At 40.2% G+C, this 23,608-nt stretch overlaps 1 protein-coding gene across 10 annotated transcripts in view; it reads right to left on the bottom strand.

Moving 5' to 3' along the window:
• Positions 1 to 23,608, bottom strand: part of NAV2 (neuron navigator 2) — a 424,692-nt gene that overhangs the window by 60,049 nt on the left and 341,035 nt on the right. Inside the window, exon 1 of one of the 10 annotated variants that reach the window (XM_072039131.1) lies at positions 4,795 to 5,636. The exons of the other annotated variants lie outside the window; for them this stretch is intronic. Coding sequence (XP_071895232.1) covers positions 4,795 to 4,892 — 98 coding nt within the window. The 5' untranslated portion in view covers positions 4,893 to 5,636. Of the gene's footprint in view, positions 1 to 4,794; positions 5,637 to 23,608 lie in introns of those variants that run through there. 10 annotated transcript variants of the gene reach the window in all.

Below are 23,608 nucleotides of genomic sequence, written 5' to 3'. Positions count from 1 at the left end.
ACCTTTCTGTGGAAGGCAGAGCCTCATCCTCCTGCTCTCTCCCCATTTTTGCAGTAGAAACAGGTTTTCATTTCATCAGAGCTGGTTACCCCAAGTACACCAAGCCACCTCCTGCTCCCTAGGAAGCCAAGCATCCTAAGTACCCTCACTTGGAGGGAGTGGGGCTCCGGGGAAGTGAAATGTGCCCTTCCCCTTCCCAGGCTGCTCGCTCTGATGTGACTAACATCGTTGCCAGTACACATCGCCCACATAAAGCACCAGGTCAACTGCTCAAAGCTGCTTTTTGAAACAGGTTTGCAAAGCGGCTAGGCTCAGACTTGTATTTTTCTACAGTCTATCAGCACTTTCCCATCTTGCATAACAATCATCCACGGAATTGGCTCTCTGTCAGCCTGGACAGCACGTGAAACCAGCCAGCAATCCTCAGGACATCCACCCTCACTGCAGAAATCTTCCCCATTTGCAAGTCCAAGGAAGAAGTGTCATTAATTTGTTAGAGGCTGAAAACGCACCCTTTGCTGCAGATGGGTGTGGATTTTTACTTTTCTGGCTCTTCAGTCAAAACCAAAATTACAATGAGCTGCTGAAAAATACATTTGTCAAAGACAGGGCCTTGGGGCTCTACAATATTTCAACTGGAAACATGGTAATTATGCTCTTCTACCTAAAAATTTAACTATTTATTAGTTGATAGGGGAACAACAGCAACAAAAAGGTCAAGGTGCAAAAGGATTGAAACTTCCCAGCATCTTCAAAGAATTAAAAGGAAAAATTAAAATGCCAGAAAAAAATGTAATTACACTATAAAGTGAGATACTAAATACTGCAGTTTCCACTGTTTTCTTCTGGGATTTCCTATAATACTGACATCACCGTGTCAGAAATCCAAAAACCACATAAAGCTTCTTACATGGTTTTCCTTTCAAATTGTTATAAAAGGTGACAAATAAGTGTAAAAGAATGGATGGAAATCTACTCTGAGAGAATTGGATTTAGTTAATGTATTTCGCAAGGTTATTAATCACCCACCTTCCCCATGTCTTCATTATTCTCTTTCATTACATCTCATCATAGGTATTTTAAAATAAAATGTTTTGTTTCTAACCAAAGGTAGAGCTCAGGGACAACACTGTTTCCATGAAACACCTTGAAAAGTGTGACCATCAGAACTGAAAACCAAAACAGGGAACATGAACATAGACCATTTCCAGCTTTTTTTTTTTTTTTTTCTGGAGCAGAATCCTACCCTTTTAATGATCGATTTGGTGCACCGTTAAAGTTCTGTGTGTTGAGAGATACCTAGATGATTTTAATGTGCAGTGACCATTTGGTTCACCACCACCAAGCTGAAATGCAGCACCCTGTAAAGTTCTGTTTAGCATTCATTTGAGATAACATTTCAGGTTTTACATTTAAAAGACCTATTTGTAAAAGAAAACAATTACCAAAAGAAAGGTATCAATTAGTGTCAAAAAAGTTGGGGAAGAAAAGACTTGTGGGAGCTAGAAAATTGCACGTGCACTTCTAGTTTAATCTTTTTATATCTGTGCTAATAACCTTATAAAAATAACACCAGATTTTATTTTGCCCTTAAAATTTGACAAGCCATTCTCAAACTTCAAGTGAACACAGCATAGCGTGCACACAGAGGAGCTGCTAAAACCAATTAATCTCAGGGAGTTTACCAGCTGAAATGGTCTAAAACTTCATGAAAGCAATCTGACTTTCTACTGAAACTAACAGTCTCAGGCTCTAAAGCACAAATTCCAATGGTAAATTCTTTATCTGCACAAATTTTGCTCTTCAGTTACTGTCTGGAGTCACTGAATAGAGCAGTCCCACAACTGTATTAAGTTGCAAAATGCTTGACTGGTGGAACTTGTTTTTTGGCCATTGTTCAAAACAATTGTTCCTATGTCATTACACAGCCTCGGGGTGAGGTGATAAATCAGTGCAAGGCACTGCCTTTGACCCAAATGCTGGATGAACACTACCTCACAGCTAGCTCTGAAGAATCTAGCTCAAATGCTCCGACCAGCTACCAACGCTTATTTCCTGGGTTCATCAGCCACAAACCATATTTTTGGCCTCTCCGCCCTTTAGCTGCTGCTGTCACCTCTTTATTGCTCTATCCGAAGCCCTCCTGTGTTGAGGAGCCCAGAGCAGCCCTACACCGGGTGCACAACGCATCCTTGTGCTGCTGGGACATTGCCCTGCAGCTGGTGGCACATTTACCTCCCTGCTTCCAAGGCACTCAGCATATCCATGCAACTCCATTGCCTCTAGCTGATTTAAAGCAGTGAAAGCTGGCAAGAAAATCAGTTTATGCGCATCGCAGTAAGATAAGTCTTACTCATTATCATGCAAAAAGTATGCTTTGGTTGTTACGCCTTTGTTTCCAAGACAGCAAAAAGGGCTGAGAAGTCGTCCAATTTAAGTCAGAAAACTGTGTTTGTGCACAGAATTTCTGCTGTTCTCAAGAGATCCTGTGAAGCACACACATGCCCCAGTGATGAACCAACAGGATGCCCACTGGACAAGTCAACGCTGCCGAGGGCACTGCAGTGGCTGGCCCAGCTCCCTGAGCTCCCCCTTGCTGGCAGCCACGCTGAAGGAGTGAGGGGTTCACCGGCAAACACCACGGGAACCTGCAGGTGCAGATCACAGCCACAGCGTGCCCTTCTTTCCATATCAGCCATGGTTCAGCCTGCCGGGGGCTGCCTGAGCCCCCAGAGCTGCGCTGAGACACTGGGGGCCCCGAGTGCCTCCCCGAGAGCAGGGCTCACCTCGCCCACTGCAGATAACCACGAGATCACATCACCTCCCAGCTCAAAGGCACTATTTCAGTCACGGCTTGGAGAAGGGGTGGCACTTACTGAAAGCACGAAATGTGCTTTCTGACACAGATCTCCCATCTGATAGTCCCCTCCGTACTGAATGGAGCTGCTGAGGGCTGAGAGGATCACAAGCAGCTACTGTTACCTGGCAGTCTGCTTCGGGAAACAAAGGAAAGATTCATGGCTCCAAAACAAAATCAAAACGGGCTGCCTGAGCACAAAGAAGGAGAAGGAGAGATTAGCTAAATTCTTAGAGGACTGACGTAACTAAACAGGGGAAGGAAGGGAACGGAGGATAGCGTGGAAACAAAAACATGCAACGGGGATTTAAATTCCCTGCTGCTGAGTGGGCCCTGGAGAGCTGCCCCTGGCTGGCCCACCTGCTGGGGAGCCCCTGTGGCCACCAACCCAGGGCCAGGGCCACCAGCCTGGGGCCAGGGGCCACCAGCCCGGGGCCAGGGGCCACCACTTGCCCAGGGCTGCAGCAGCACAGGGGCCCCAGATCGGAGAGGTGCCTGCTGCGCACACCCACGCAGCCCACACCTCCAGCGGCTGGCAGGCAGAAGATGGCTCCTTCGCCTCCCAGCCTGGTTTGAATTCCTCCCGCCTCTGTGCTCCAGCAGTAAGAAACGCGAATGCGAATCTTTTCAGGTCCGCACACGGTAATCCTGGAAACACGCAGGCATGAAATGAAGCACTGATCTCTCCGCATGAAGACTTGGGGTAATTTACAGTCACTGTTGAAGCTCTTCATTATTCAGAATACACCGTAAAGCTCCTACATAAATCACTCAAGGCAAAAACCTGTGCACAGGAAACAGATTGCACATGCGAGAGAAAACTGCTCCTCTTCCACCCGGCAGCATCGCTGGCAGCTAAGCCCAGGGGTAGGAAGCAGGCAGAACTTACCGCTGCTCTCCCATCGGAAAAGGAGAAAGACACAAAATCTGTCGCTCTGAAAGTATTACAGCCTGCTGGCGTCTCTCTTAAAATGCAGCTGAACTTGGCAATAAGAGGTGTCAATTTGATCACAGAGCATAGCACCATCCCTCAGGAAGCTACATCGCTGAAAAATGACTAGCGTTATCATGCCAGCAACTTCGCGGAAAAAAAAAAAAAACAAAAAAAACCAGACACATAATCAAGTGAAATGTTTCATTCTTTGTAATGTGGAGTTGTGTGCACTGAAGATGTCAGCTACGACTATTACTGGAGGCAGGTTTTTTGTTGTATTTTTTTTTTCCAGCAGAACTGCAACAACCAAACTAGTACCAATGAATCCTGGTTTATGTCCGGCTTTAAAATTAGGCTTCTTTGAAAGAAGCTGCAAAAAGGAAAACCATCTTATAACTTTACTCAGACAAAGGGTTTATCAGGAAGCCATCACAAATTTGCACAGGAGTGAGAATCAGGACTCCACAGTATGCCCTGAAATGCAAGTGCACTCTGTGCTGTGATAATGGCCAGAAACAGCCTCACCCGCGCCTTTGTTTCAGTGAAGAGTGAGCTCGTTCTCACAGAGAGATTCTTCTTTTGCACAGAGAGCAAGCAAAGTGTTAAAATACAACAAAGCTCCCTAGTTTTCTGAGGCTACAGGTCTGTAATCCTAGTGGAAAGACACCCGGTTAGACTGCAACCTATTAATGCTCATAATTAGTCAATAAACCTCACAAAATTCTGAATTAAAGCCAGAAAAAACAAATGCAGTACTAGCTGTCAGCTCTCACATATGGACTCTACTATTATTTTATTAAAATATTTGTAACCTAATAAAATATATTGATTTCATGGATTCAGCAAGTCAGATGAAACATACATAATGCAGAGGGAAAACTCACATTTGCTGCATACTCTAACATGCTTTCATTGCTGCCGGATTTTAAATGCTAGACCTACTTACACAAAGCTGTAACACAGCGGGCAGTCCAAGCTTTCAAAAGCGCAGAAAACATCTTACCTTGCGATATTCCTAGGCCAAAGCACTTCTCCACCTTGCTGCCCATGAAGAATTCCAGAAAAGGGGCTTAGATTTATTTTACAGGTTGATACCTTCATTAGGCTACCATCCAACACTCCGCTGAATAAAAACAACTCGACTGTCTAGGAACAGGCTTTAAAAAGTTGGAGGAAAGTTGTTTTTTCAGCAGAGCACTCAACATGCAGCAGCTCTGAAAGACACTGGCAAGTAAAGCCTAGCTAGAAGGTGATCATCAGAAACTTCCCCCAGAAAGAAATCTGATCCCTCAACAAAATTAACCTCTGAAGTGCTGAAAAAGTGAGAGGTCAAGACTTTCTGCTGGTACTAGGTCAACTGTGAAAAGCTGTAACCTGATGGCAGTAAAACAGGCAGACTGGGTGCCTCCAGATCACATACCGTAACATATGAAGTAAAAGCTCATGTCAGCAACCCTGTACTTGGAGGTACTAAATGACAGTATTTGATCTCAGCTCAAAGCCTACAATCTGTGAAAGCGTATTTCCTACTCTGTTTTTATAGTCTCACAGACCGATCCAACAATGTGACTGCTAAAATAACTATAATTTTTTTTACGAGAATGTAGCAGCATAAAAACAGAAGACATGCTTCAAATGCTTTAACATAAAATATTTGGAATACTGGTAAAATACAAATTTTTACCAATCTACAAACGCAGGAAACATTTTCAATACAAATCCCCTGGTATCCACAACCTTATGAACCTGGGACACGATATGTAAGATTTCTCTGATTAGGGATTAAATACACTAATCCTTATTTACAGATGTAAAGCAATAGACTTATCACTTTCCTTTATTTCAAGTAGAATAGAGATAAGTATTTATAAATACTTGGTTGATAAAAATTTATGGTTGCTAGCATTTAAAACTCTAATTTTAGCCTGATAAAAATACTTCCTGGTAGTATTCTTCCCAGATCTATACTTCTTGCCATATATGAGGGTGTTTTATTTTTTTTTTTTCTAATATGGGAAACAATGCCAGTCCCATTTACTGTGGGTAGCAGTGCTCAGAGGCACTAATTACCCTTATGCCCAAATGCTGCACAAATGTAATGTATAAACACTAGAAAACTTGTAAGACAGAACTGAAAAGCTGGTTGCTTCCAATCCATGAAGGCTCACCATTCATAGGGTCTCTGGCATGCTAATTGGCTCCGTGCAGGGGGGAGAATCTTCAGGCAAAGAGCAGGAAATGTGCCCCCAAAATACCCCCAAAACTGTACATCCTAGAAACACGAGAGAAAAGGTGATAGTCATGTAGATGATGCCAAACACAGTGGTGCTTGGTAGCCATGAATTTGGGAATGGAAGGCAGCACTGTAACTTGGTGTAGAAGGGACCAGGGAGCCCAAGGATGGACAGAGAATCAAGGGATGGGTTCAAGATCCCTGCGAGCAGAAAGGGGCAGGTGGGTTAAACAGCAGAAATACACATTTGAAGAGACTGGGGACAAAAAGTTGGAATAGGGATACTCAGGTTAGGAGGATGGTCCAGGAAGGTGGTCTGAGACCATAAAGAGAAATCTATCAGCCTCCTTGGTGAGGAAGTAAGATGAACTTGACAAACAGTTTAAAGACAGGGAATTGGACTGCAAAATGGAGAGAACAGATTAGGAAATATTGCACAGGGAGAAGGGATTAAATGCAAGGATAAAACCTAAAACTTTTATCGTATTTTCTTACTTCAAGGGGGGGACACACAAAAAATTTGACTCTTAGAATCATAGAATCATAGAATATCCTGAGTTGGAAGTTTATACAGTTACTAACATTGACTAACTCACTGACTTCCAGCTACAAGGGAATATGCAAGTCCACTCCCGTTATTACAGAAGGACTTGTTCACCAAGCAAGAAATGGCACTACTAATCCAACCGGGGTAGGTTTCCGTTGTCCAGGTTACTGATGAGCAAGTGCGTCATGAAAAGGAGATGGGCAGCCGTTCAGATGCAGGAAGCGGAGAAGACAATACCGGGCTGTATTCTTAGCCTCACCTCAAGAAAACCCTCAATCATGCAGCCTGAAGCCAAAAAGAAGAGAGGGAAAGAGTCGCCAGCAGTCAGCCCTACCAATGTATTTATTAACTCTGCCATGCGCCTCAACTAAGAGGCACGTTTTAGCATAATGCTGTACTTCTGGTTGAAAGAGTTAAAATGCAAGTACTCAAAGGTTATAAAATAAAGACTTTGTGGAGAAATTCTTCTGCCAAAACCTTCAAATAAATGAGTTGCCGTCTGAGCTTGCCTTTCTATTCTGGAGTCTATATTTTAGTGGCCATGGTGTTACTATAGCAACAAAGAAGACTGGTAATTTAGGGGCTGGTGGATGTGACAACTTGCAATTTAGAACAATGCTAATAATAAAAGTGGCTTGGGAAAAGCATCATTTAACACCAATGTTTGTGTTTTAAAATGAAAAAAGGCTGTTCATTTAATATCTTCTTGCAGCTGGACTATTATCTATATTAAGTTAGTCTAGTGGTGAATAAAAGATAGAAACATGACTCTTAGGCTTTTTGGTATGCCTGCATCTTAAGAGTGAAATCACTCCAGCCCCTTCACCGCGTGTACGTGTAAAAATGCAAAGCTACAGATGTCATTAGCTTTGTTGAAGATTAGACAAGAATCACGTAGCTTTTTAAAACAAAAGTATTTATTATCCGTAATAAAAGCAAGGGTAAATATACTCACAGACTATTACTAATCCTTTCTTGCCTCTGCTGAGTTTAAGGGGACTCAAAGATATTCTTTATTAACAAATCTGTTAATGCACTTTTCCTCATTCATTATTGTAATCAAAGAATAGTTACTAGAAATAACTCTTAGATATTACGGATACTTAAGAGAATCCCAACCGGAATAACAAAGCTTTCTTCTGACTTCCAACATCCTTCCTGTCTTGACCAAAAAAGCTCCCTCAAACTTGATGCAACTGACCTGTGGTAACGGTAAGTAAGAACAGCGAGAAATGTTCTAATTCCTACAATAATCATATCTGAAATGGTCATCTAGGGAAAAAAAGCATTGGAACATCCCATCAGTTAAATCATGAGCTCCAAATAAAAACAAAATCACAAGATTAAGGTACAGTGTTACTCTCTATACACTAATCTACAGCCCCATTGTCTTTCTTTTTCCTGGCAGCCTTTACACTGCAAAGGAGGAGGGATTTTGCAACATAATACCCATAACGCTAAATACAGAGGGATATTTCCAGATGAATTTTACATGTAGTAATAATCATAGTTTTATGGGTCAGGAAGTTCAGAAGATTAGTGCGTTATGGCTGCAGTTTATAAAAGCGTTTATGTTAGAACTTTTGCATAGCAATCGGGTGAGATAAGCTGTGAACAGCTTTACATTAACTTCTTTTATGGTAGTTAAAGTTTGAGAGAAGTAAAGAGACCCCAGGTATTAATTTACCTAAAGAACAGCTGCTTAGAAAAGGCTGCAAAGTGTCCTAATGCTCAGTGTAATAAAATCATTGCGCCTCCAATTGCTCGTTCATACTTTCCACAATTGTGTGCTGGTCTCCTTTAACGTAAGTAAGAATCACGTTCATGGTCTGAACGGAGCTAAAACTGCATGCAGATTTTTTGCTGCATACTTATGAAAGAAATCTACTCTTTGATTTTGATTTTAAAAGGCCTAAAACCATGATTACAGGTTTGCATTTTAGGTTCAAGCAGCACGAATCTTGGTTCATTTCAAACTCTCCCTTGGAGAACACCAAAATGCCTGAAAATGAGGTTTTCCTGCAATATGTTAACTTCCTCTATATTTTTTTCTCATTAGCTGAGATCTACCAGTTAGGAGCTTATAAAATGTCTGCATTTGATGACTGCCATGACTATAAAAGAAATGCAGGCAGTGTAGACTGTAAAGACATTGCACTTCACGGTCTTTCTAAGCTGTTTTATAATGTGTGGTACGAAGCGTCTACCACATTTCACCCTGGAAGGGACACCATTACGACTGGGTAAACTCATGTCTTAAAATAATCTCAACTTTTTTTCTTTTTTGAGATCTTTTTATTTCTTTCCTCCTAAAGAACACCAAGATGGTTTGAGTGAGGAAAAAATAAAATCGTAAAGCCAAAACATATTCTGAAGAGACTTAGACATGCGTTTGAAGGCTCTTCTATTTTATGCGCTCAAGTTAATATATACATACTTCTTCAAGTATTCTTATTGTCCAAAGATATGAATGAGAAAATAAAAGCAAGAACACAGCAACACTGCTGCACCTTTACAACTATTACGCATCAGACAATTGGACTAAAATTTTATGTATGAACATAATCAATGTATGCTTTGTGTCAAAGTAAAATCCAGAAGAACACTGGAATCAATGTAATCCCTCAGTAAGAAAAATGGTAGTCAATATTCCCTAGCTGCTACGGTCCTGTGAAGTTGTGGTTTTTCATTGTGGTTCTAAAGGGAGCTTGGGAGGCAGGAGAATTAGATCTGCGAAAATTAAGATCCAGTTTTTTAATTCCCCTCATTCTGCTGAATGAAAGAGGCTCCAAGTTTGTGGACTGATGAGGTACATATGCTACGAAATACTCTTCTTCACATTCTTAAACCTCAAGGTTAAGAGTCCTCTCATCTTGAGAGCTCTTACAGAGTTATAATTATGGTGGAGCTCTGGATTTATTATTTATAGGTAAACAGATGAAGCATGGAATACTTGAGGATTTCATTAACATTACTCATATAGGTAGTGCTGTATGGAGGAAAATAAAAAGGAATCATCAGCAAGCACTACTGCAAGGGTACACGTGCGATACACAGGAACTGACCAATTATACCCATAGGGAAATGTGGTGACATTTTGCTAGTCCCAAGCCAATGTGAAGCCAAGTCCCTTGTCATTCCAGACAATAGCAAAATTTCACTTGAGTAAAAGCATAGGGATTTCAGCCCTGAAAAGGCTGCACACACAGAAAAGCCAAATATGGAAGAAGATTAATTACTTGGAACGTGATTAATGATTATTGCACTGATAATGTGTTATGCATACGGTAAACATAGCGTAAGGTAGACTGAGATCAAATATGTAGAAACTTCCTTTCACTGACCAACTGTTCAAGAAAATCACAGCTTCCACCAAAAGTGACATGCGTGTCTGATGGAGATGAAAAGATGGATTGTGTATGTGCAATATGTGATAAAATTGGGTTTATAACATTTTGTATGTACTTAAAAGATTGTTTAAAAACGCCCATAGCCTACATGGAGTGCTTGTGTTGACACAAGTGTGAGGCATGCTTTTTCCTATGCCCACTTCAAATGAATAAGCACAAAAGAGTGAATAAGCACAAATGGCTACTTTCTAGTGGCAGTAGAGAAAGAAAAAGGCAGGCAACTGGAGATAATCCAATAAAAACCTAAGGATGCTGAGCAGTGATGCAGCTTGCATGCTATTAACAGAAAGGAATTGCAAATTACAGGGCAAATTACTTGTAAATATGAATATTCTATAAAAAATGAAAGAAATCTGATCTTAAAATGCAAACAACCTACTTAAAGAAACAAAGGAATTAAATGCTATTCACACTGTTCTAAATGCATTTTCTTTGCATCCTTCTCCAAACCATAAAAATTAGTCCCCTCTACAAAGAATATAACACTGTGAATCACAGATTTTGCATATGTGCCATTGGGTACTGAAAAAAGTTAAATTGTTCTTATCAAAACTGCTGAAGAGAGTAACACTTTACTTCCACATCGTTACAAGTCTTCCCTGTCATCAGCATTTGCTAAGATTTTAGGCTTGATCTCTAACATATGAAGTTATAAAAATAGTGCAGCTGGCATGATTGTGCTCTTCTCAGGAATCTGAAAAAACACTTTGAGATGGATACACGTCAGAGGTTCCCATATGATTTATGGTTTGTTTTCTGAGCTTTCTAGTGTAATGCCTTCGCCAACAAGCGATACTGTAGAGAACAGAATCACCAGACATGAAAGAAACTATAATCTATAATACCCATAATCTAGGTGCCATATACTTTATGGCTATAATGAGGTACGGAATGACCCAGAAAGAGATAAAGTTTGAATCACCAGCTCTTTGCCTTTCAGGCGGTCAGAACAGAGGACAACGTCAGAGGATGAAGTCAGGCCCAAGAAGAATATGCCATGTGTAACACCTACAGAACTACTCTAAAATAATGCTTTTTGAACGAACAGCCCCCCAGTGGTTGCAATCTGGTTTTGAAGAATCCTGTAAAACTTAATTTAATTTTCTCCCACATCCCCCCCCTTCCAATAATACTGAAATCTTAATCAATAGCAGTCATTAACCATCTCTTGGCATATTCCATAAAAGCACTGCTGTCTACCACCTGCATCTTAGTCAACTCCATTTCAGTTATGATCAATACAGTTTGCTCATCTTACTTGCTTTGGCCTCCTCCTAATTAGCTATCTGTACATTTACAGTAGTTTGTTGTTGCTGTGGCTGTCAAAAAGCTAATACATCCCACTAGAGAAGTAAACTCATTTATTCTAATTAAAGTAGAACAATTAAATCAAGCTAGCATCGTTACAGCTTGATCTTTAGTGCTTGTAAATCCTCCGTATTACTGAGTCTACAAATATTCAAACCACATGAACGCTTCAACAGAGTAATAAGCAAAGAACAAAGATGCAAACTCTCAACTTCAACAAAAATTAATTTTGAAAGTCCATCTGCATTCTTCTAATAAAACAAAGGGACATACTTCACTCATACAACATGAGGATGTTCCAAAGATCGTACATGAGCCAAAAGACTTGCCTCTTGCTCAGACTATCTTATAAAAATCTTTCCTCTGTTTTGAGCACACTTTCCCACGTGAATTGCTTTTGTCTTATTCCTGCTACCGCTGCCTGTCAAATATACTAACCTGCCATTTCCAAATTCACAATAGACTATTAATGTAGTACCAATTTGCAGATATTTCTCATGCCTGCCATTGTTTTCTCTGTCTGGTGAAGAAAACTATTGAATTTTCTTTACATTTATAATCCTTCTAACATAAAAGGTACCTGACACTGCTTACCCACAAGACAGCAACTCATACTACTGGGCACTTTTAAACAAAAGGCTTTCCTAGCTTTGTCTTTTCTGGTTTTGTGAATAAATGCAGACAACTCCTAGGCATTCAGTATTTTTGCTCATTCAGAGAGAGAAATTCTTAATTAAACGGTAAGAAAACTCTGATCTTGTCAGATAAAGTAAATAAATAATACATGAAAAACTCAGCTGATCAGAAGTACGCCCTACATGAAAATCTTTTATTGTCTCATAAACATGCTGCAATCAGAACTTCTGATCTTTTCTAAGCCCCAATAAAATGACAGCTTTACTTGGGAATCCTAATGGTCCTACAGATGGGATATTGATGCATGTTTCAGGTAGTGAACATATGAGCTTTGTGGGAGCTTGACTGAAGGAATTTTCAGCCCAGTGAACTGCTCTTAACACAAGGTCAGCATGTCTGTAGCAATGTCAGGAAAAAGAAAACTTGTTTTTGATTGCTCCAAATTCTTCACTTACACAGAAAACCTTCTCTTTGCAAACAGTGCAAGCCTCTAAGGGTGAAATGTCCTGCTAGTATTCCACCAGAAGGACAAGATGACAGTCAACCCTGCCAGGTCACTGCCAGAGAAACCTGTGCTCTTTCCCAGGAGCCCAGCAGGAGCTCCCTCAGGATAAGGGCAGTGACCAAGAGCTTGTTTGTGAGGTACATATGGTTTCGTCTCCACAGCAAGCTGTTTGGAGTAGAAACTACTACTAGCACACAGCTGGGCAAGTTCAGCTGACAGCTTCTGGACAGGGGATGAAGGCCAATGCAAAAGAGAAGTAGGTTTGAGAGTCAAGAGGATTCACAAAAGGAACATCCAAGTGGAACGGGTGTACAAACCAGGCTGGTGTAACAACACCTCCTGCAGATCCACGTGCTCGGCAACCTCAGTCGCAGCTCAGAGTAAGCCCATTATTAAAACCATCAATTTCTTTCTGGAAGAGCAAATCCTTTTAATTGCTGTAGATACTAGGATAACTATAAAGCAGGCAGAATGAGCTGTAATGGGACGTGAGAACACCAATGGCAATAACAACTGAATATTGATGTGAGGAGCTATTGCATTTAACAGTTATTTTCTTTTGAAAGTGAACTACTAATTCCAAACATCTGTGCCTCATAGGGAAGAGATTATCTGATACCTGATATCGTTATCTGATACCTGAAAAATTAATCTGATAATTACTTGTAAATTATATTCATACAGTTTCTTAACAGGTAAATATTTCTACTATATGCTTTCTGAACTACATAAAATATTTAGTCTGGAATGCCAGATGACAACTCTTAGATATTTTCCCAAGATACTGTAGGTTGTTTTTTTTTTTAATTTCACTGCCAGTAATAAGCTATATGCAGAGCTCAGTGTTGTCAAAATACTACCAGGAAAAGCAGCACAGCTACAAATATAGAAGGCATAGCTACAGTGTGTTACGTAGCATGGTTCAGAGATCCCTGAAGTGCCGCTGCATTATACTTTACAGACACACGTCTGAAGACACTCAAGTGGGTCTGGATGCAGTGCAAATTCAGCACAACAGTCAACTTCAGCTATCACATTATTACATTTTATAGGGCACCATTCATTCCTACCATTAGGCCCTCACAATCTATGGGCCAATTCCTACCCATTCATTTTAGTCAGTAGGTCAGGAGGACAAGTGGAAACGATCTTTCAATTAGACATGATGAAATGAGATCCACTAGGCATCCACCAGATGTGTGGGAAATGAGGGGAGAAAAGAATGAATATGTTTTGCTGCCCTCCAGACACAGTTCATTAGAAGTCCAGTCTTCCTAAGGGGTCAGAAACGCTACGATCAGAAGATGCAAAGCACTGCTCTATCACAAACATGGCTCTGATTCAAATGAATTCAACGTTTTTTTCCAGGAGTAACTTTGTTCTGCAAGACTTCATGTCAGCGCAGGTACAGTCTGCCCACAGCACTCTGCCTCTTCACAGCACCAGGTATCACCTGTACTCCCACGACTGGCATCAAGTAGGTATAAAACCACTGAGCTTCGTGCTCTAATCTAAAGTCACAGTGATGTTCCTATTCTTGATTTGGATGAAATTTGTGCAACTGACAAGACCCAGCACTAGTTGCACAAGTATGCGCCAGCTAATTATACAACGGTGGGTTAATTATCATCATGCATTGCTGCATTATCATACATTCATGCACTCTCTTGTTTCATTTTATTTTCATTATAATCGGGTGTCATGACAGATACTGTCAGTGCCAGAGGTGACCCTAATCTTGGGCTCCTCCCATAAACATTACAGATGTGTAGTTATCTCCAGTGGGTATCCAGCTCAGTATGCCACTGTTCATTGCATTAGCTATCCATTTGCACTCTAGAACTTTGCAATATTCATTAATGCGATGCCTCATTTTACAAATGAAAATGCTAAGAAAAAAAAAACAAAACTCAAGATGTGCATTATTGGCTATGTGCACAGTGTAATTAACACGCATATAATCTGTATGCAAATCATGTTATTGAAAATACTGACTATTAGCATAACAAGCGCTTATTATTTATTGAGATGCAACTCAAGCAGGCATCCTGCTGGGGTTTAACATCCTTTCTTTAAACAGCACCATCTTTTCTTTCTTCATTTACTCATTCTTCTCTCCGCTTGATGATTAACAGCACAGAAAACAGGGAGACTCCCTTCTGTGCCTTTGTTTAAAGTGGGAAATCTTGTGTGTTTAATTGCCCTCAAGCATCTGATCCAGTTCAAAGCTCAGTGGAGCCTCTCCGACAGTGCTACACCCCCCCCCACCATCATCACTGAACTGCAGGCCGTTTAAATGATGCGTTAATATATGCAACATCACCTAAATCATCTCTCTCCAATTCTTAAGTGACAACAAGTTAAAATCAGTTCAGCTTTTTTCTTTTTTTTTTTCTTTCCCCCTTTCCTTTTCGGGGGGGGGGGAGACAAAATAGGAACTGGGAGAAAACAAAAGCTCAACTGTGTAAAGTCATAAACCTTTTTAACACCGTGCCACTCTTCTCACATCGTATTTCAGATGAATTCTACTTTTAATCATGCCAGCAGCTTAACCTTTTAATCATTTCAGCAACAAAATGTAACAGGAAAGCACATTTCTACGTTTTCCATAGGACTGAGCAAAGGTTTCTTGCTTGATCCGTTCTGTTTGCTCTCTGCAGAAAAGGTCTGCATCATTGATGCTGTTTCCTCACTCCACTCCCTAGCCAGCAAAAGTCCTGAGGCTCCAGGATCTCTGCACGATTGTATAACCTTTCAGAGCATTTCTGCAACAGCAAAAATTGCAAAACCATTCTCCTTGCCCAGTAATTCCTTCCCCAGCCCCAGCCCTGCTGGGCTTTGCGCTGCGTGTTTGTTCTCTCCGAGGCTACGCCCTCTGCTTTAGAGATGGCTGTGTTACAGTGATGAAATAATTATCGGGGGGGAATGATTTCAATTATTTATCATTTTGCCAAAATTGAGATGTTTTGCCTGAAGTTTTCCAAGCTGCATGCCAACCTAAGGATGGACTTTGATCTCAGTAAAAACAGCACAATTTCCGAGAATATCCATGATTTCTGCTATTAAATTATACATTGATCTTCCCTGAGAATTCCTGATCCTATGAGATATATGCATATTTTATTCTGGAGAGCTCTGGAAAACAGGGACGATAAGTCAAGAAGAAAAGCCAGGACTGTATATAGAGAGTAGCTAGAAACCAAAAAAGGAAAGGGAAAACAAAACTAGACAGAAACTCTGGAGTCGAAGGCAGGAGGGCAGGCTGCACAAAAGCAACAGAGCTATGACAAAAAAAACCTCAGGTGGGTCTGAAGAAGGAAAAAAATAGGGCTAGGACATGTTGGAAGGGAAACATCAGAACTGAAGTTGACTGTAAATACATATTTTGTTATATCCTTTCATGTTAGGATGCTTATTTTTTTTTATTTTTTAGTATTTCCCATTGGACTGCAGAAGACAAGAAGACAGACCTGCAGAGGTATATCACTGCTCTACAACGACGAGTGCTGTTTCTTAGGGAATCCTCAATTCCTTTTTGCAGCAAATGGACTTTGCATAGCCTCAATTTGCCATTAACACACTTTTTCATAGGCCTAAATTGTTCCCTGTCCTTTTTTTTTTTTTCTTTTGGCTGCCGAGAAGTTTGCTACCTTCTAACCCAACAGAGCACCTTTACAGCACAGTGGCAACATAAGGGGAGCTTAAAGCAGTAACTGTAATGCACTCAAGAATTTATTTTGTTAAAGAGAGGTTTGCAAGCACTGTCTTTACTTGGGCAAGCTAAATACTACAACTCTCACGTTGCTAGTTCTGCTACTGCTGCAGTGTTGTTTTCAAGATGGCTTGGATCTTTTCAATTAAATATCATAAAATATTCTGTTCGTTTATAAAAAAAAATGTAACTCTTCATAAAACTAAGATGACTCCCTTGGACCCTTTGCTAATTTTCATAGCTAAATCATCAAGGGGAGATGTGGGAGTTCAAGGACTTCAACCTTAATTCTTTCCATCCTGCTTCTATTATCTGTTAGCTCCAGAATAGCCAAGAGTCCAATTAACACCTTCCAGTATCTTATGCTTAAACAATTTCATTTCCAGCAAATAATTTGGCAGGAGAGACAGAGATAATGAAACATTCTTAGAGAAATGAGTCAAATAGAGGAGGCCAAAACTACAATTCCTGCTGCAGTCCGACACAGGAGAGACCCCAGTTTGACTTTTTACCTTAGAACCTTAATCGCTGCATTACTACTCTGTAACAGATCTCTCTGCAGTTTTCTGAGGAGGGAAAGCAAACAAACAAAAATGTAACTTGCTCTTTTCCAGGGCGATAATAAAGTGAAAATAATTTTAAATCAGCCTCTCATCTGTCTGTCCCATTTGACCACTAGCAGAACTTGGCCATCTTGTTAAGGCTGAGCTGTCAAATGGTGCTTCATGTGGCTATCAGAAATTTAACAAACTAATACTGATAAAGATCGCTCTATTTTAGTGAATTCCTCTGGAATGAAGGAGTGGTCATTGGATATCTTTGTTTAGAGAACTTAACAAAGCGAACTGCACAAAGGATGATGAAAGGAGAGAAATCACTAGATGCATCAAAAAAATCCATACATACTGCTAGTTTGATTATTGCATTTACGTTTTGCATCCCAACAGGCACACCTAACGAACTAAGAGGGAAGTCCTTGCCTTCAGTATTAATCATCAAATAAACAAGGGTTCATCTGGAAAACACCGTGTTGGTTATCCATACCACATCCCCTTTAATGTGTGATTGCGCTTTGGTTCGTATGGATTTAAAAGATCCTAAGTGTAGATTTCCCAGACTAGTTTGCAAGGTAAGTGCCAGTAAGTGCCAGAGTTTCTCCTCATCATTACTCTGCATTTTCCTCACATCTTTTGAATCCACTGTACTTATTATAACTACATTTCACTGTAATTCATGAAAACGTTCATAGAAAATTCCTCTCATCCCATGATCCCACACACCTGTGCTTAGCCAAGTAGTAAGTTAACTTGGGCTCTCAATTTTCAGTTTCTAAAATAATCTCTTGCTCCTAAATGATTTGATGACTCTTACATTGCCATAATGAGCTTAACTACATCACCATGTATTGCAAGCTCCTTCATTTTACTACTGTTCAAATCTAAAAGTGAACTCGGAAAGAGGTTTCATTAAAAGGAGAACGTATCCAAAGTGGAAAGCGACTTAAAGATTCAAACACGTTTTGTGGACAAAGGTGGATTTTAGTAATTCATCAAGGACAAAGGCAGACGCTTGTGACAAATGACCAGCGTTGAAAGTACAACACATTGCTTGGAACGAGAGAAATGGCTGTAAGACAAAATGATTTGGTAGTATGGAGGAGATGATGTAGGCAAAGTAAAATAACTGGTTCAAACATGACTGGAATTACAGAGGTGGAGAGAGCGATAGCGAGGGAAACATATGGTATGATTCACAGGCAAGAATGATTATTTTATCAGTCGCTTGTGTAGCTCATTACAGCTCATGTAAGGTCAGCCCATAAAACACGGTAGGAGAATTTTGCTAACTTGAGAAGTGGTCAGAAGATCTTGCAGAAATGAAACCAAATTCAAAGCCATGCTGTGGAAGACACCTGTTTCTACCCTTTGGTTGTTGGAAAGCATCCATTGATAAAAGGAATGTTGAGCAATCTCAAGTTATCATATGGCATACTTGCTTTTCATCTATACTAACAGAAATCTGGCTCAGTGCTACAATTAAAACTGAAGTTACACCAAAGAATTTCAACAGAAACTAGAGCACAGGAACACACATCCTGACTTCACTTCAAAATCACAATCTTCTGATTTCAGAAAACGTGTCTTTCTTTAGCATGCATATTTAAGACTCTATGGAATTTCTTGCCAGAACCTAATCCATCTCATGACTCCCTTTGCCTCAGAAATGCTCTCAAAGCACAAATAGATGGGTAAATTCTCTATTCAGGAGTAGCTAGAGAATCCACACAGTCGCAAAATATTGACTAAGTAGTGTATAATAAGGCTTTCCTTATTGAAATGATGAACATAACCTCTGTGAACTTCAGGTGGCACTGGATGCTGGTATCTCTTTCCCAGGGACTCACATTGATATTTTTTCCTTTTCCCTCTCCTCTTTTTCCATAGGAAGTCACAGTTGTCTGGGGCATTTCTAGCTATTTCACTATTCCTTTAACCATGTATTCAAAACACATCCAGTTTTGCAAGTGCAACATTATGTTTCAATCGTCTCTGAAAATAAAAATGAAACCTTTGCATAAAAATGCAAATGAAACCAACCTATGTATGTGCATATCAGATAGAATCAAATAACATCAACAGTTTCAAAGAGATGTTTAAGGCATTAAGTCACGTTACGAAGAGTATTTCTAGTTGCAAGTTTCATAACAAGAATAAATCAATCTTGACAATCAACATGAAAGTGGGAATAAAACCTTTTGAACACTGAAGGTGGTTTGCTCATTTCCCCTAAACCAAAACGAATGAATTAGTTGATATATATATGAAAATGAACTTAAACTACCAACACAATCAGAGAAGATAAACTTTAAAGTTAAAAGTAGATCAAAAAGATAAAAACATTACTTGGGGCTGATGGCAGCACATGGCAACTCCACAGCAGCTGCTGAGCTGAGCCTTTGTCAGTTAAGAAAGAAAAAAAAATCATGTAGTGAAAAAGAGCTGAATTCAGCCCTTGGACTTTGCCCAGGCAGTAATCAGGTTTCCAGTGTTTAGAGCTGATCCTCTGGCTACTTATTGACCATATATACCTGGACATACATAAACATCGCCTCTAGCATGCTCGAGCCTGCTGAGGCTCGCTGTTCTAACTCTACACACGGGTTTTGCACTGTTCCAATGCTACTTACATCAAATTAATTAGTCTCGAATTGCTGCCCTAAGTGTTAATAAAATTAGATGTTTTATTTTTAGTGCGAATAGCAAAAACTTTTAATAGTAAAACCAAATCATATACATTCTCATAATACTCCTGTTACAGCACAACGTAGCTCCAAGTGTTTCTAGTATAGAGTATGCAATTACTCACCCTGGCTAAATCTATATTTAACTGTATATACCTAAGCAATATGAGACTACCATGTGAAAGACTTAATGCCTGTTTATGTAACAGCAGAGAACCTTTAAACCCCATGCAGCTGCATTAACTAAGCTTCAGGACGCTGAATCTCAGCTCAGAAAAGGCAGGAGCAAAGTGACTACTTGTTCTGTGGAGTCTCAACTTCACTGTGAATCCTATTAGCTGTCATAAAAAGGTCACAAAGTCACCTTATCATACTGCTGGAAAATCCCTAAACCATGAGGAAGCTGAGGAATGGAGAAGAGCAGAGTAGGACTCAAAGATAAGGAGGCTACTGACCCCCAGTACGGAGTAGTTTGCTGGCCACCAAGGAAGTTATCATGACACCAAGGAATGGCCCGATATAAATACAGTAGCTCCCAGAATGCAGGGCAGCAAAAATACAAGGATGCACTTTTGCCCCTGCCACTTCCTTGTCACTTCCCTTTTGCAAAACACAGTGCAAGCTCCTTGCCAGAGCTGGAAAGCTCCTCCAGTGGAGAAGGACATTCAAATGACATGCTCCATGCTCCTGGATTTCTGCGCTTGTTAGCCTTCTGGCTTTCAAGAGTCACCCTGTAGCAGTGGAACAGCAAATGCTTTGTAGAGACGTACATGAGTAATGAGACATTCCCTTCTTTATGAAAATATAAGTTATAATTAGTCAACAACGTTTGTGTGAGGAGGGAAGAGCATGCACCTCTTCCTCAAGTGCCCTGGAAATAGGGAGTGAACCTTCCATTTAGCAGAACGCATCTTTGCCTTGATGAGTGCTAGGTCAGGCTCTCTTTCCTTTCTCTGGACATCAGTCAGCCCAAAGGTATCCCGTTACTTCATTAGCAGAGGAGCTGCCATACACAGCAGCTGAGAGAGATGACTACCTAGGAAATACATAGCATTTAAAATAAAATATGACCCCAAGCTGTGCATACCTTACAGCTGCTCCTGCTATGCTGCAGATGTGGATACATGGATATAGAGGGCTATTAGTACCAAACAACTTTAAACATTCAGTTAGCTGTCTGAATTGGGAGTAGTATTTCTCTATGTAGGCAATGGATCCCTCAACACATCTGGATATCCCAAATTCCTTGCAGGCTTCCCAGTGGTCATTTCAGAGGGTGTCCCCTCCCTTCACTGAGGGGGACATGACTTGGAATAAATGACTGAATAAAGCTAATTATTAGAGTAAAGAAAAAGAAACAAAAAGCCCCAGAAAGTCCTTGGAAGAGCATTCAGGAAGATAAAAGCATCTTAAAATCAAACTCAAAATTTTGACATAACTTGTCAAACAATACAATTAAAGAAAATGTTCACCCATTAAACAGAAAACTTAGATCCTGCCTATTAACATTAATATTTTTATTAACATGTAAGCTAATACTAATAGCATATAATTATGGTCACAAAAGAACATGTAGCTACAGAAGAGGAGCAGAAAGCCTATTTCAATGAAACAAAGTTATGGACAACTCCAAAGCACCAAGAAACTATCTAAGGAGAAACAACAGAGAGAGACCAAAGGGAGAATCTTTGTATTTTCAAGAGAGACATTCTGTAATATTTGGAAAAGTCACCAGTCTCGAAAATTGCTTTATAGCCACAATGAGCTTCCACACCAGTCTAACAGCCCCAAACTTGGATTCTTCTATTGGAGCCTGACAGCTGTCTGCTATTAGTTTTATCTATTCAATCTCCAAATCCCAAACTCAGAGGTTACTGGTGTAGGTCAGTTGTGAGACTATGTTGACTCTCTTGCCATTCGACATGGAAAACTAAATAACAAAGTCTGCACTATGTCAGCAAGCATTTCACATTCTTCGGTTTGTCATGCAAAGCACAAAAGACCCTGATACAGTTCAAAATGGTCTTTGTATCTACAATCTTGTTTACCCTTGGAATACAAGCTTAATTTCCCACATGCCTAAAGTATTTTAAAAGCCACTTTATACAACAGAAAAGACAGTGCTAATCTCTGGCAATGGAATCAGAAATATCAAGGAGTTCAGCAGAGGCTCTAAAGCAGCACTTAGATCAACTTTGTATTTAGATGCATGAAGTGGGTGCGTGTGGAAGGAAACGTCACTTGGAGAAAATCTCGTTCCAGTGGAGTAGGATCTTTATTTTGCCACGCCATACACGCAAATCATTCTGCTGTTTAAATTAGGCAGTTTTTCTGTTTCCACAGAATCAGTATCTGCAGTTCTGGAAAAAGTAAGGTCCTTTCACTTGTATACACACAGCAGCACAGCTTTCGACGTGAAGTGACTGCTCACATGGAATATATGAGCAAAAAGAGGGTCCTAATGTCCTTGGACATTTTGAGCTGCTCCCTTGAGGCACCTGCTGTCTTCCATTAGCTTTGTAGTGAACTTTAGCTCCAAACTTAAGCATTTTAATTAGATGCTAGAGCAGAGATGTAAATACCTCCTAATATATAAAGGAATGAGGAATCACAGTAACTAAAAAAGGGGGCATGAGATGAGGAAAAAAGTTAAAACAAGAAATGCAATTCCTAAAACCTAGATCTTGCCTCCACCTTTAGCACTTCCATCTAAGCAAAAATAAATAAATAAATAAATAAATCCTGAAGATGGGTTTTAAAACTGTAGTGACAGTCTAGCAGAAAGATTACCTAATCTACTAACTTTGGAGGGAGTGACTTGCAGTTGCAGGGTGGTTTGTTCCTGTTTTTGTTGTTTAGCTTAGCATGGTAGAACTATACCTCCTCAATGGAAGAAACTTCTGAAAAAGGTCAACAACTGCCCTCAACTGTTTTGTCGATCTGCAAGGCTACTAAAACAGGTCTTAGTTAAAAGACAGGAACAGGATAATTCTTGATTTACCTTACTGGGACAGGGATGCACATAGGTCCCATGATGCAGTAAAATCTGGTTTTGGCCATGGATATGTGGAAAAAGGACTGCACCATAGGAAAACAATTTGCTCTTTTACAAGAAGTCAGTTAAACTGGCCAAACTGATTTGGCACTCCTTTTGGCCACCACCCATCCCCAACCCCCCACAATCATATATTGCTATTGCTGTATGCTGCTCTGTGATGTGATGAACTAGAGCCTGGACAGCAATTTTTAGATAACTACAATCTCTGATGAAAATCTCAATGCGCTTTCCAGCCTTTAAACAGCCCCCAACTTCACTAAACTCACTGTTGGAAGCAAGCTCTCAGCATACCATCATTCAGTGAGTAAAAACAGAGCAAGCCTGAGAAACAAAGGTAAAACCTCCCAGCAGATCTCCATTCCACCATGCCTCTCCAAATGGAATTGATGCAATCACCAAATCCCACATATGTTCTTCCCGCAGACTAATTTACTTCATCCAGTGTACCACACATACCCCCAAAAATATGTGCATGGAATTTTTTATTTTTTTTTTTAAAAAAGGCTTTACTCTGCCCACTGAATGCATTCACATGATGCAAGCCACAAAGCCGAAAGAACCTCCTTGCCCAAAGGGAGGCAATTCTCACACAGCTACTTCATTTCTGAGTTCTTCCTTCTCTTCTGCAAGGGAGTTCTATAGAGTGCCTTCAAAGAATAAACCCGAATAACCAAATCACAACTCTAGTGGACATTAAAAATCATAGATTCTATAAAGAGACAGACTTTTATAGTCAGTAATAACTTGCTTCCTTTCCCCAGTTAACCACTCTATGGTACACAGGTGATAAATTATCCATATCTCTCTCTGCTCTACACCACATAAACCTTGTATTAAGCCTTTCCTTGCTAAATCCTTCTCCGCTTCACAGGTATCGCCTGTCTTTAAAAGCTGCTCTAGATGACTAATAACCCAGGTAAAGTTAGAGTAACTGTTCTCAACTTGTATTTAGTAATGAAAATTTTCAATTCTATTTCAGACCTGAAGAAAAGCTTGTGCACCCAAAAGTTTGCCATACTCAGAGCACAGAAACTGATCTGCCAAAAGATACTACTTCCCTTGACTAACCTTGCCTTGTTTAAAAGCAAAATGTCTTTTTTCTCCCCTTTAGATACTGCTAATTTCAGCCCTGGGGTATAGCTACCCTACCCTTGCTTTCAACTACTA

This window comes from Anas platyrhynchos, chromosome 5, assembly GCF_047663525.1.
Source record: "Anas platyrhynchos isolate ZD024472 breed Pekin duck chromosome 5, IASCAAS_PekinDuck_T2T, whole genome shotgun sequence".
Lineage (NCBI taxonomy): Eukaryota > Metazoa > Chordata > Aves > Anseriformes > Anatidae > Anas > Anas platyrhynchos.
The sequence above is the reverse complement of the archived record's forward strand: the minus strand, read 5'-3'. Positions and strand labels throughout refer to the sequence as shown.